This window comes from Vicia villosa, unplaced genomic scaffold (genome assembly GCF_029867415.1).
Source record: "Vicia villosa cultivar HV-30 ecotype Madison, WI unplaced genomic scaffold, Vvil1.0 ctg.000487F_1_1, whole genome shotgun sequence".
NCBI lineage: Eukaryota > Viridiplantae > Streptophyta > Magnoliopsida > Fabales > Fabaceae > Vicia > Vicia villosa.
The window spans coordinates 852,093-865,284 of record NW_026705236.1 but is presented as its reverse complement, the minus strand read 5'-3'; the positions used below and the strand labels follow the sequence as shown (position 1 = coordinate 865,284).

Here is a 13,192-nt window from a genome sequence, read left to right as displayed (position 1 = left end):
AGAAATAATGCACTATTGTAATATGCAATTGTCTTACGTTCCTAAACAAGTGATAATTACAAACTAACAAATCAATTCATCATTTGTCAACAAAATAAAAAACAAATCAATTCATCAGTTTTACGTTTTCATTATTTTTTAGAACAATGCATATTGACATTTTCAAATATGCTTATTTGAGATATATCACTATACATTACAGATTACAAAGATTATTCAATGATCAATATCAATATATAATAATTTCCGAAATGAATATTATGATCTTGGAAAATCATAATAACGATATCAATAATCTATCAATTTATAGAAAAGTTCTATTTATAATATTGTTGATATTATAATTTCCAGTGCTAATTTTTTATGAGAAATAATAAAAACGTACCCGAAATCATGATGACAATTCTTGATACGGATCCTCGATTGCCATTATTTGTAATACTATAAGATTGTTAGAAAATTAATTTCAACCGAATAGAATCGAGGCTAGAATCGTGTACGGAACACTTTCCTTATAGTATTTCAAGCACTCCCAATTTGTCTTGGAGTTTCTACGCAGGAATACCCAGGATAATTCAGCCTTCTCGAGTTTGCGCAAGACCGGCGAAAACTCGAATGTAGCGAATAGTGCTCTGGAATTATTCTAGAGGATTTGAATATTTGTATTCTTAATTCTGAATCCGAAATTATGCTTTTATAGGCCATGCTGATATTGTTTCACAAGGTAGCGACCCTTGGTGAAACAATTTCTTTTCCAAGAGTTATGACTTTTGGCCCATAGCATGGTTCACCAACGGTTGCAACAATTCATGAAGAGTTGCCAACTTTCAAATTCAAAATTCAAATCCACTAGCATATTTTCCTTGTCATTTTGGAACACACCCATATTATTAATTATAATTAATAATTTACAACAATATACACTAATAAAAATAATACATATTCACCAAGCATCAACATATTGAGACTTCCATCCTCGGCTAGATTTGTGTGAATCTAATCTTCAACTTAATTTCAACCCCTTCAAAATCTCAAATACTCAAGAGTTATCATGGAAGAGATACCTACAAACAACAAAACAATAACATATCATAAATTTAATCTTAAACATACAAAATATTGTATATTGATATGTTTTAAATATACAAAATATTGGATATTGATATGTTTTCAAAATATTGTATCTTAGACATTTTGGCAAATCCAAATAATTTAATTGTTAGTAAAATAATCGTGTGTAATGAGATGACGAAATACTGAGAATGAAGGAGGTATTTATAAAGAATAATAAAATATAAATATAAATAAGAATTAATATATATGGGAGTTACAATATATTAATTAATATAAATATGAGAATTAATATAAATAACGTTTACTTTTAAACCTTTTTAATGCATTAGAATTAATTGTGTATTTTAAAGTTTAATGAATTAAAATGATTGAAAGACTAACTGTCACATTATGATGTTTTTAAAATTTTAAAAAATTATATAAAGAGTATCTAATAAAAACTCAAAAATATGTAAATTAGAAACTGCATTAGAATATGAACCACTAAATTTGAATTTAATTTAATTTATATTTCTATAAGTATATATTTTTATTGGAGTTAGTTGAAAATTTTGAAGTTATATTTCTATTTGTATGAGTATATATTTTTTATTAATTTATTAAAAAATGAAAAATATTTTTAGAGTTTGGAATTTTTCAATTACTTAATGTAAAAAAAATTGTCTAACAAAACTTATAATAACAATAATATTAAAATTTCAAAATTTTAAGTTTATATTTTTATTTTTTTTATTTTTATTTTTATAAGTATGTATTTTTCTTAATTAATTAAACAGTGGAAAAATATATTAGAAATATAATAATGATTATTATAATATTGAAATTTTAAATCTATATTTTATTTCCATTTCTATATGTATATGTTTTTATATAGGTATTAAGAAATGGAAAACTATTTTTTTTGAGTTTTGAGCTTGTCAATGTTGTAATGTAAAAAAAAAAAATTGTCTAACATAAACAATAATAATATTAAAGTTTTAAATTTATATTATATTTCTATTTATGTTTCTATGAGCATATATTTTTATATATTTAACAAATAATGAAAAATTATTTTATTCAGTCTTGAATTTTTCAATATCTTAAATTTAAAAAAAAATTGAAAAATTGTCTAACAACAATACTAATAACATTAAAATTTCAAAATAAAAAAAAATTAAAAATTCTATATTCAAAAGTAATAATATAAATACGTTTTGGGTCATGCTAACGAGTGCCCCAGGGGCACTGGTTAAGCATTCTAAATTAAGAAAATATTCTAGATTCAATTCAATGAATACACTTAATCTTCTTTAAAAAAGTTAATTATTTATATTTTCAATGTATTTAATACATATATTTTGGATAAAAACATATCTTTTTACTTTATTAAACAATGCTCAACTTACCTTTTTAATTTCTTAACCAGTGCCCCTGGGGCACTCGTTAGCATTGCCCATACGTTTTATATATATGGGAGTTACAATATAACAATTAATATAAATAATGGTTACTTTTTATGTTTTGGAACCTTTAATGCGATAAATTAATTGTGTATTTTAAAGTTTAATTCATTAAAATTATTGAAAGTATAACGGTTACATTATGATGTTTTTAAAAATTTTAAAACTTTATATAAAGAGTATGTAATAAAAACTCAAATACGTAGTTATAACTTAATGTTATATGTATTTTAAAGTAAATTAGAAATTGCATTAAAATAAAAAAAATTGAAAAATTGTCTAACAACAATACTAATAACATTAAAATTTCAAAATAAAAAAATTTTAAAAATTCTATATTCAAAAATAATAATATAAATAAGTTTTATATATGGGAGTTCCAATATAACAATTGATATAAATAATGGTTACTTTTTATGTTTTGGAACCTTTAATGCGATAAATTAATTGTGTATTTTAAAGTTTAATTCATTAAAATTATTGAAAGTATAACGGTTACATTATGATGTTTTTAAAATTTTTAAAACTTTATATAAAGAGTATGTAATAAAAACTCAAATACGTAGTTATAACTTAATGTTATATGTATTTTAAAGTAAATTAGAAATTGCATTAAAATTTGAATCACTTAATTTTTAAGTTAATTTTTTATTTATTTCTATTAGTATATATTTTTATTAGAATTTCTTGAAAATTTGAATTTATATTTATATTTCTAAATGTATATATTTTTTGTTAATTTATTAAAAAAGGGAAAACAAATTTTTGAGTTTTGAATTTTTAATGCGTTAATGTAAGAAAAATTGTATAACAATAATAATAATAATAATACAAATATAATTATATTTAAAAAATAACACAAATATTTTTTTATAACACTTGTGCACAGATATCAGTTATAAAAATATAACATAATTAAATCTATAACGCTTAACTACTTAAAGATTGACTTAATATAAAAATTAAATACACTTATAAGTTAACCAAAAAATATATGTTAAAGAATTGAATTATAAAAATAATAATTTAAAAATAGAACTAACATTAAGTTATATGATAGTTTAAAGTTTATAAGGATTTTTTAATACTTTAATAATATAAAATCAAAATATTTTTTTTTAAAAAATTGTATATTAATTTTTTATGAAATAAAGATTTACTTTCTATTAAATCATTTTTTTTATATTTTGAATTTAACTATCATAAATTATAAAATATTTCTACATATTTGTTTTATTTTTTATTTTTTTATGAGTAGTAACTTTTAACGTATTTATTTTAGAGTTTAGTGGTAGTGCACTGACAGTGTAAACAAACTTTACACATACATCCAATCAAAATCATTACAGTTGCCATGTCATATTAGTTTTTTTAAATTAAAATTGTGTTTTAATTGGATACATGGTTGTGATTGGTTGACAGTGTAAAAATATTTTACACTGTCAGTGCATATTCCTATTTCTCTTTATTTTATATTTTAATGTTTATATATTAGCAGTTACAATTTTAGTATTTATTAAAATAAAAATTAAATAAAATATGATTTAAAAAGTAAGAATTAAATTTAAATTTTTTTAATAAATATTTTCGTTTGAAGTTGAATATTAATTATTATTATTATTATTATTATTATTATTTATTTTTAATATAGGGGCAAAATAGTAAAAATATTATTAGGGTTTTTAGTTTAGAGTGGCTACCAAGGTGACATGTGGCTAGGGTTTCCATCATGACAACCTTGGATTTATATTAAGTAGATAAGATAATTATATCAACATCTAGATTTGTTCTCGTTTATAAGTGCTTTGAACCCGTGTGATCATTTATAAAAATATTTTTAACTTATTTCAGTAGTTGAGTTTTTATCAATAGTTGAATTTTTATCGTTTATAAAAATATTGATAATATTTGCGTCTATAAAAATAATTGTAAAACTAAATATTTGTCATATCATCTTAAATTTACTTATTAAATAACGATGAATACGTTTCTCATATTTAATTATGTTTATAAATAAATATCATTTAATAGTGATAAATATTGAATTTATTATTTTAATGTCTAGTTAATTTGTTGTCAAGTAAATAAATATTATAATTAGTTAAAATAAATATTATATAAAAAAAATGTATTGTGAAACCTAAAAAAAATAAGCCAATCCAAGCTGAATAAACAATCCAATTCAAGCATATCCCATGACATCAAAGAAAAAACAAATCTAAAGTTTAACATATTAATCTCAAAATGCAAAGAAAAAAATTCACAAACATCAAAATTCAGATTGTCGATTTATAAAAATAAAAGGTGATTGCAGATACTGAGTTCTAAAATGGCATCGCCGATGAACTTGAAATGTTCATAATAAACAACTTCCATCTTTCATATCTTCTCTATGTGTTGGAAAGTGATTATTTGAAAAGTGATTCAGAAATAAACAGAAACAAAGACGAAAGAAGAAGATATCATGAAGCTTGATTCAGAATCTGAAACCCTCACCGTCGGCGCTGTTTCATCCGGACTTACAATTAAGGTTTAGACTTGAAGCTTGAAAATGAGAAGTTGTGGTTTTTATTGACATTGTTAGGGTTTTTATGGAAGATACCAAGCATAGAAAACAAAAATTTGCAATAATGGTATTGAAATAGGAAGTTGTGCGGATTATCAGTTGTAAATGGCCTTTCAATATTCCTTAAACGACTATACACGACTATGCATTAATATTCTGGTAATGCTTTAAAACTAATAACTCAAATTGAACCTACACCATTCACTAATTTTGTAGATTTAAAAACAGTCTAAAATGTTCTATATACTACATCTTAGTATTATTGATTGTCATTCTAACTTTCCTTTAAAATCTATTATACAAAAATAAAGTTTAATTTAAACAAAAATTGTAAGCATCACATATTAGCAATATTAAATACCAAATGAATGAGGTTAAAGTATGGTGTTGACTAGTCATTTTTATCCATGGAATCAGAAAGGTTTAAACATTTTATCAAAATGGTATAATTGGATTTTTCAAATACTTTGATTTTTATAGATGTATATTTAATTTAATTAAAGTATGGTGTTGAATAGCCATTTTTATTCATGAAATCAAAGAAGTTTAAACATTTTATAAAAGGGTATACTTGATTTTTTTCAAGTACTTTGATTTTTATAGAGGTATATTAGATAAAAAACCAAATTGCTGAATTTTAAAATAAAAATTAAATAATAAAAAAAGAGTTAAAAGGTAGTGCACTGACAGTGTAAAACTAATTTACACTGTTATTCAATAGGGAGTCATGAATATGCCATGTCATTAAAGTTTTTTTTAAATAAAAGAATGTTTTAATTAGATGCATGGTGGTGATTGGTTGACAGTGTAAAAATATCATGACTCATTTTTTCTAAAAAAAATCAAAATACTTACCTCGCTAAAAAATAAAAGTGTAAAAAAGTGTAACTAGAACAGTGGCACGTGCAGGTTTAATCTCCAAGCACCGTATAAAAGCCCAACACAAAACCATATGGGAAAAGTAGCGGCTGATAGTATTGCGATCTCATCTTCTTCCACACTCTATTAGGGTTTACTTCTAAAGCACAAAAAACCCATTCTCAAAACCCTAGACGCCGTTCGATCCAAAATGGACCCAAACATGATTGCTGATATGGCTTCTCTTCCGGCGGAAGATCAACAGAGAATGACTGCCATGATCGATCAGCTCCAAGTCCGTGACAGGTTTTCTAAATCTAACCCTTTTTTCTTTTGATGAAAAATTAATATTTATTTTTGTTACATTTAGGGTTACTTTTAATTTGTTCTTTTCTGTTGGTTTGTATTGGTAGCATTTAGTGTCTTGTGTTGAATTTCGCTTCATACTAGTAATTGGCAGCACAATAGTTGTGAATTTTGTGATTGCTTGTTCTGTGAAGCTATAGTGATGTTCTCCTTAAAACCAGTGTGACTCTTTTGAATGTTGCTTCTGGACGTTTTGGGAACTACATTTTTTTGAATGTGGTTTATTTCTCTGTAATTTCTTGTTTTTGTAATCAATCACTTGTAGCTGTCATGTAGCTGCCATGTGTTAGTTGTTAGTTTCATGTTTGATATACCAGTATCCTTGGCTGGTTTTGTCTAATGAAGATTGTTATGGCCTAAACTCATGAGGAAAGTTTATCCCAAAAGATTAGTTCATTAGGCTTGTGACTTGTGAGCTTCGGCTTTTACCACATTGATTTTTTTATTATATACTTAGTGTGAGACTCTTACAATCCCACCTCTTTAATATCCATCATCGACAACAACTTTCACTTCATGGTATCCATTTCTTCGATGGCAGCTTCACTTACTTATAAGTATGCTGTGGTGTACCCTAATTCAATTTTTAGGAAGCTCCTTCCATAGTCCAACTCTCAATAAAAGCATCACTTGCTATGATTTAAGCTCATGAGGAGAGTGCTACCCTAAAGACAAGTTTATTAGGTGGAAAGCTTAATGCTTAATTACCATGTTGATTTTCCCCCTACTGAATATGGTGACAGTAACATTGTCATCTCTCAAAGAGTCATAATCTACCTGGATTTCCATTTGTTGGCATCTCTTTTCCCTTTGGGAGCATATGTTATCAATAATGAACTCAAGTCATTTTTTTAAAACCCTTATCTTTTTTAAGGGTATAAATGACAATTCAGACCCTTTTAAGACTAATATTATATTATTCGTTTTGTTATGTTCTTGCTCACAAACAATCCTTATGTTCTTCCTACTTTTGGTTCACTTCTGTTATGTTTTTCAAATGCTATATACTTTAGGTACTTTAATTATGAAGTACAAGTCTCTTTAGTTTTCTTTTTCTTTCTATTTTTCTATTTTTGAGTATTTATGTTTATTTTGCACACTGGTTTTTAGTCTTTGCAATAGTGACTATCCCGCTACATCAGTTTAGGGGTTTGGTGCTACACCTTGCTATTTGTGATTAATAACATAGTTGGCAGCTTAATTAATCTATCATACGTGATGGTGTACATTAACCCCTTTTTCTTTTTGATAAAAAAGTAATATTTATTTTCTGTTGCTTATGTTACTCCTCAAAGTTGTTACATGGGCTACTTTCAATTTGATTTTTTCTGTTGGTTTGGTTACTTTCAATTTGATTTTTTTCTGTTGGTTTGTATTATATTTACTATCATGCGTTGAATTTCGCTTCATACTTCTTTTTAATTTATTGGAAGCACAGTAGTTGCAAATTTTGTGCTTGCTTGTTCTATGAAGCCATAATGATGTTCTCCTTAAAACCACTCTGACTTTTGAATGTTGCTTTTGGACGTTTTGGGAACTACATTTTTACTAAGTGATTTATTTCTCTGCAATTTCTTTTTTTTGTAATCAATCACTTGTAGCTGTCATGTGTTAGTTGTTAGTTTCATGTTTGATATTTTAGCACCTCCGGTAGGCTTTGTCTAATGAAGATTGTTATGACCTAAGCTCATGAGAAAAATATACCCCAAAAGATTAGTTCATTAGGTGGGAGGACCTTATGGCTTAATTACCACATTGATTTTTGTTATCTACTCAATGTGAGACTCTTAACATTTCCACCTCTTTAGTAGCCAACATCTTCAATGATTTTCACTTGGTGGTATTTAGCAGCTTCACTTGTATTATGATTATTCGGTGACGTACCTTAATCCATCTTATTGGAAGCTCTTTCCGTAGTAGTCCAATTCTCGATAAAACCCCCACTTTGTATGATTTAAGCTCGTGAGGAGAGTGCTACCCTATTGACTAGTTCATTAGGTGGGATAAATTAATGCTTATTGTTGATTTTTCGTTTCTACTTAATATGGTACTCATGACATTGTCACTTCAAGTTGAAGTCTACAATGACTTTTGCCTGTTGGTATCCATTTGGCAGCTTTAATTGTAGTTTTATGTGGGATAGCTTAATGTTGTATTTTTGATGTTTAATTATATGGATTGCATTGATTGTCATGTTGTAAGATGGGGTTACCTAATTATAATTTAAAAATTGCGTTGCAGCTTGAGAATGTATAATAACTTGGTGGAGAGATGCTTTCACGATTGTGTCGATACATTTAAGCATAAATCCCTGCAAAAGCAGGAGGAAACATGTGTTCGAAGATGTGCAGAAAAATTTCTAAAGCACTCTATGCGTGTTGGCATGAGGTTTGCTGAACTCAACCAAGGAGCTGCAACTCAAGATTGAAGTCCTGCTAACATTGGGAAAAACTGTTTTATTTGTTTTCAATTTTGTTTAGTTATAGTTTTGCTTTTTAAATGCAAGACACTGTGGAACATATATATTTCTTCATTGTTATGATCACAAAATTGTTGCTAAAATCTAAATAAGTTTATGAATTTGTATTCATTATGCCTTAGAACGCTGATGCTTGATTCACATTATTCAGTATTAGTTCTCTATTTTTTGTTTGATAATGAGATCCGCACCTTTTGATGTAAATTCATCCTTGCTAATAAGGTTGGTCGCAGCCCAAAACCAAAACCTTCATTCTGTTTATTCTGGCAAGTTCTAGGCACCAGAAGCTGCCAAGTTCTATGTACCAGAAGTCCTTTTATTTATCTAATTAGTCAGTGATTCCAAAAGTAAAGAACATTAATACCAGGTTACCAATGACTTGAATTACTCAATGAGTTGGGTGTTGAAGGCCTGGGTCATTTTTCACTACTGAAGCTAGGAGGTAACCAGAGCCTGAAGACACATGGCTTGTTCAAACAGACAGCTCTTATAACACTTTTATTAAAAGACTCGGGAACTTAAAGACACATGCCTTGTTAAAACAGATATCTCTTTTAGCACTTTTATTTAAAGACAGATTAGGAGATCAGCCATAAAAAAGTGTTTTGTTACTTGGTTAAATATTAGGTTTGGTTAAATATTAGGTTTCTAAATGTGTAGAGAGCTTATCGTAGGCAATTTCTTTATGCACCTATAGTTCCATATACAGTAAAAACTCTTTATATTAATACTTTGGGCCAATGTAAAAAATTGAAAAACTCGATAAAATAATAAGATAATAATTTTTCGGGAGATCCCTTTATAATTTTCGGTCCTAAGAAAATCATAAATTAATAATTCATAGAAACTGGAAAAAATATATTAATAATTCATAGAAACTGGAAAAAATATATTACACTATATTGAAATATGATTCAATAATTGTTTGTTTTCCTTTAAGAATACATTGAACACATTTGATCCTCTTGTTTAAATTTATTATACTTAAAAAGTCATTATTGATTTCCAATGCATATGAACACAACAGTTACTAATTTACGTTGAGTCCCAAGGTTTGCTGCAACGTAATTCTAAGAGGCATAGACTAATTTGCCTTTTTGTTTGACATGTACAGTATGATTACTTAAAAACTCTTTAAATTAATAATTATTAATTTATCGATAAATTAATAACTCTCTAAATTAATAAATTTCTCTGGTCCTGACATTATTAATTTAAAGAGTTTCTACTGTACGTAAAAAATTTAATATTTTTTAAAAAAATTAAAATTAAGGTGAATCAATTGTATTAATAATATAATTAATATAATTAATTGTATTAATTAAAATATATAATTAATTATATATTATTTTAATCAAGATATATAATTAAATGTACATCATTTTTATAAAAATATGTAATTAATTAAATATTTAAATCAACACATTATTCTCCTATAAAATTAATTAAAAAAAATTAATATAAATTAAAAATTATAATATTGTAGTCATTTAAAAAATTATTCTCAAGTTTAATCGAAACACACCAAATGCATAATTTTATAGTCATTTAAATAATAATTACTTTTATAATTTAAAAAAAATTGTTAAAAAAATTATTACAAAATTAAAATTTCATTTAATATTTTTATTTCTTATTTATAACAATTTGTATTTAAGTTATTTTTTATTAATAATAATTTATTCTAAATTATATTATATATAAATATTTTCTTTTTAAAAAAAAATTTAAAATATTGAGATACTTCAAATATGCATATCCGAATTATCCCAATATCCCAAATTTCTTTTGGGAAGAATTTTTTTTCCGGAAGCATATCCGAAAAAACACCTGACATTTTAAATTCAACGTTAAAATGAAAAATGTTTAAACAAGAGTGATTTCAAATATGTATATCTGAAATAATTGAAAATGTGATACGAGTGTCTTCGAATATGCATATTCGAAGAATATTTTAAAATTTTCAAGAGTGTTTTTCATTCTACATGGATGAACAAAAAAAATTCCGTTATTGTATTTGGAGAGCTTATTCTAAGGTGAACCCATCAAACTACAAATACAACAAAAATAAGTTCTCCATCATGAAATTAAGGTCACCATCAGTTTCATTTCCAACTTGAATCTCCAAAATGTGATATCATGTTCACCCTCAAATTACCAATATAATCAAAATAAGTTTAAAGTCAAATTACGAATACAATCAAAATAAATTAATCATTTTGAAATGAAGTTCACAATCATTTCAAACTTGAATCACCAATTTAATTTACCATCCTGAAATAAACACAGACAGAATCAGAATGTGGAACACTAAATTTATTTTTAATTATAATAGATCAAATGAAATATAAGAAAAAAAATATAAATAATTAGGTTTTTTAATTTTTTTTTAAGAAAAACCTAATTTTTTAAAAATTATTTAGGTAACCAGAATTGGAGGATGCCCTACATATAGGAGCCACCCCTATGGAGTCTACATGCTATTTTTTTATACTAATGCACCACCCGTATGACGCATATGTGCAAGCCCATTTAGGACTGCCATGTGGGATGGCGCCTATGCCCTTTTTCTTTTTCTTTTTATTTATTTAATTTTTTAATTTTGTTTTTATGTAATTAAATATTTAATAAATAATTAAAAATATGAAAATATATATTAATGATAAAACATGCATTACAATTTTTTTAAAAAAAGATTACAAATATTTTAATGCCTATCGTCACCGTGACGACCGTCAGTTTCGCACCTAGGCTACCCGAACACGTTGAACACGTTGTTGATCCCTACCCCTTTGGAGTTTCTGTTGTGTTTGGGTAGGTGGACCTTGTATTAGTCCCTTCATGTGGTCATTGTCCATGTACTCTTCGATCGTACCGTCAAAGAGTCGGTTCCCCATTCCATCAAAATTTTGTCGTCGTGGTGGGGGTGGTGGTGTAGCCATATATGGTTGGTAGCACCACACACTTGAATTGCCTTGGTAAAAAGACATTGTTGCTTGGGGTTTGGTGTAGCCATATGGATGTTGTTGGGTGCTACGGTAAAGTGACGATTGCCGGATTATTGGGTCGTATTCATTATCTGGGCCCAAGTCCGGGCTAGGATGGGATGTGGAGAGGCCCGCCTCGTGGTGTTGGGTGTATTGACTTTGTTGTTGTTGGGATATGGTTGTTATTGGTACGAAGTTGGATAATCAACTTGGTAAGGGTATTGGTATTGGTATTGGTGTTTGGATGTCTGATGGTGTTGGTATTGAGTTTGGTGTTGGCTTTGTTGGCGTTTTTAGGGGTGGTTGTTGGTTGTATATTTGTTGGCGGGGGTCGTGCAAGTAGTACGGGTCGGACACATACGGTTCAGGGGTTGTAAACGATCTTTACCAACTCATGTATTCTTCAGTTGGTTGCATTGAAAATGGTGCAACGGGGAATCAGAGAACAAATCGGCGACGTTCCTTCCACATCTGACAACATTCTGGTGCGAATTCTTTCCAATATTGGACATCCCATTGGTAATTTAATCTTTTGAGATGCCGTTCGCCTAAAGACGCTGGGGTTGCCGGGATATCTTGACGCATGCCAAATTGAAGTTTCAAACGATCACTCTGATATATCTCCACTATGTTGAACCTTATGATAGGCGTTGTTGCAGTCCAAACTACTTCGTCCTCAAGGTTTGGATCATGTTGGAGACCCAGATACGATATCCAATAAAACTGCATTGGAAAAAGAATGCAATATATTATTTGGAAGATGGTTGATAATACAAATATGATTCATAAAAGGTTTAGTGGTAGTACATCCTGAGGTCGTAGGTGATCCAAAAGTTGTCGATACAACAAGATATTATTTCCCATCGAGTTCTTGCTGTAATCCATTCTTGTATAGCAAAACCTTAAACAAAAAAAGAGGAAACATGTTATTTCCAATTTTTTCTAGAAGAGAGTGAGAAAATTGAAATAGAGTTATAAACTTACTTTGTTGCATAAGGGAACTTGTAGTGGCCGTCATTTGCAGGGGATAGTGTGAGCATTGCACAAGATGGAAACAATAATATTTTTTCAGTTGCATTCGCTCTTGTGGAAGGTGAAACTGCTGGGGGTTAGAATTTCTTTCTCAGGAATCTCCGGACATACGTTGCTCCACAACTTGGACTCTGTTTGATTTATGATAGGCATGCTTCCATCGAGAGTGCGTACAACAATCTAGCAAACGGTTGACACAACCCAACTTCGATGCATGTCTACTATATTTGACATATTACGCAAAATTTCATGCGGGAGATCAAGGATAAGGTTCTTCGGAAGACTCTTGTCAATGCTGGATATTCATTAACTCAACCAATATTCCAACATTATCGCTGTGAAATTGTATTGTCAAATCCGGATGCAGGCAAATGGATTGATAATCTAG

At 27.8% G+C, this 13,192-nt stretch overlaps 1 protein-coding gene across 1 annotated transcript; it reads left to right on the top strand.

Moving 5' to 3' along the window:
* Positions 1 to 6,032: 6,032 nt before the first annotated feature.
* Positions 6,033 to 8,909, top strand: LOC131628864 (mitochondrial import inner membrane translocase subunit Tim9-like). The gene is made up of 2 exons (XM_058899670.1): positions 6,033 to 6,246; positions 8,548 to 8,909. The coding sequence occupies exons 1-2, from the start codon at positions 6,152 to 6,154 to the stop codon at positions 8,732 to 8,734; spliced, it is 282 nt and encodes a 93-aa protein (XP_058755653.1). The 5' UTR covers positions 6,033 to 6,151; the 3' UTR covers positions 8,735 to 8,909.
* The last annotated feature ends 4,283 nt before the right edge of the window (positions 8,910 to 13,192 follow it).

Excerpts from the sequence above, each read along its gene's own strand:
- LOC131628864 (XM_058899670.1), top strand. The coding sequence starts at position 6,152 with ATGGACCCAAACATGATTGCTGATATGGCTTCTCTTCCGGCGGAAGAT. Across the intron at positions 6,247-8,547 it reads CAGCTCCAAGTCCGTGACAG|CTTGAGAATGTATAATAACT; the intron begins GTTTTCTAAATC and ends ATTGCGTTGCAG.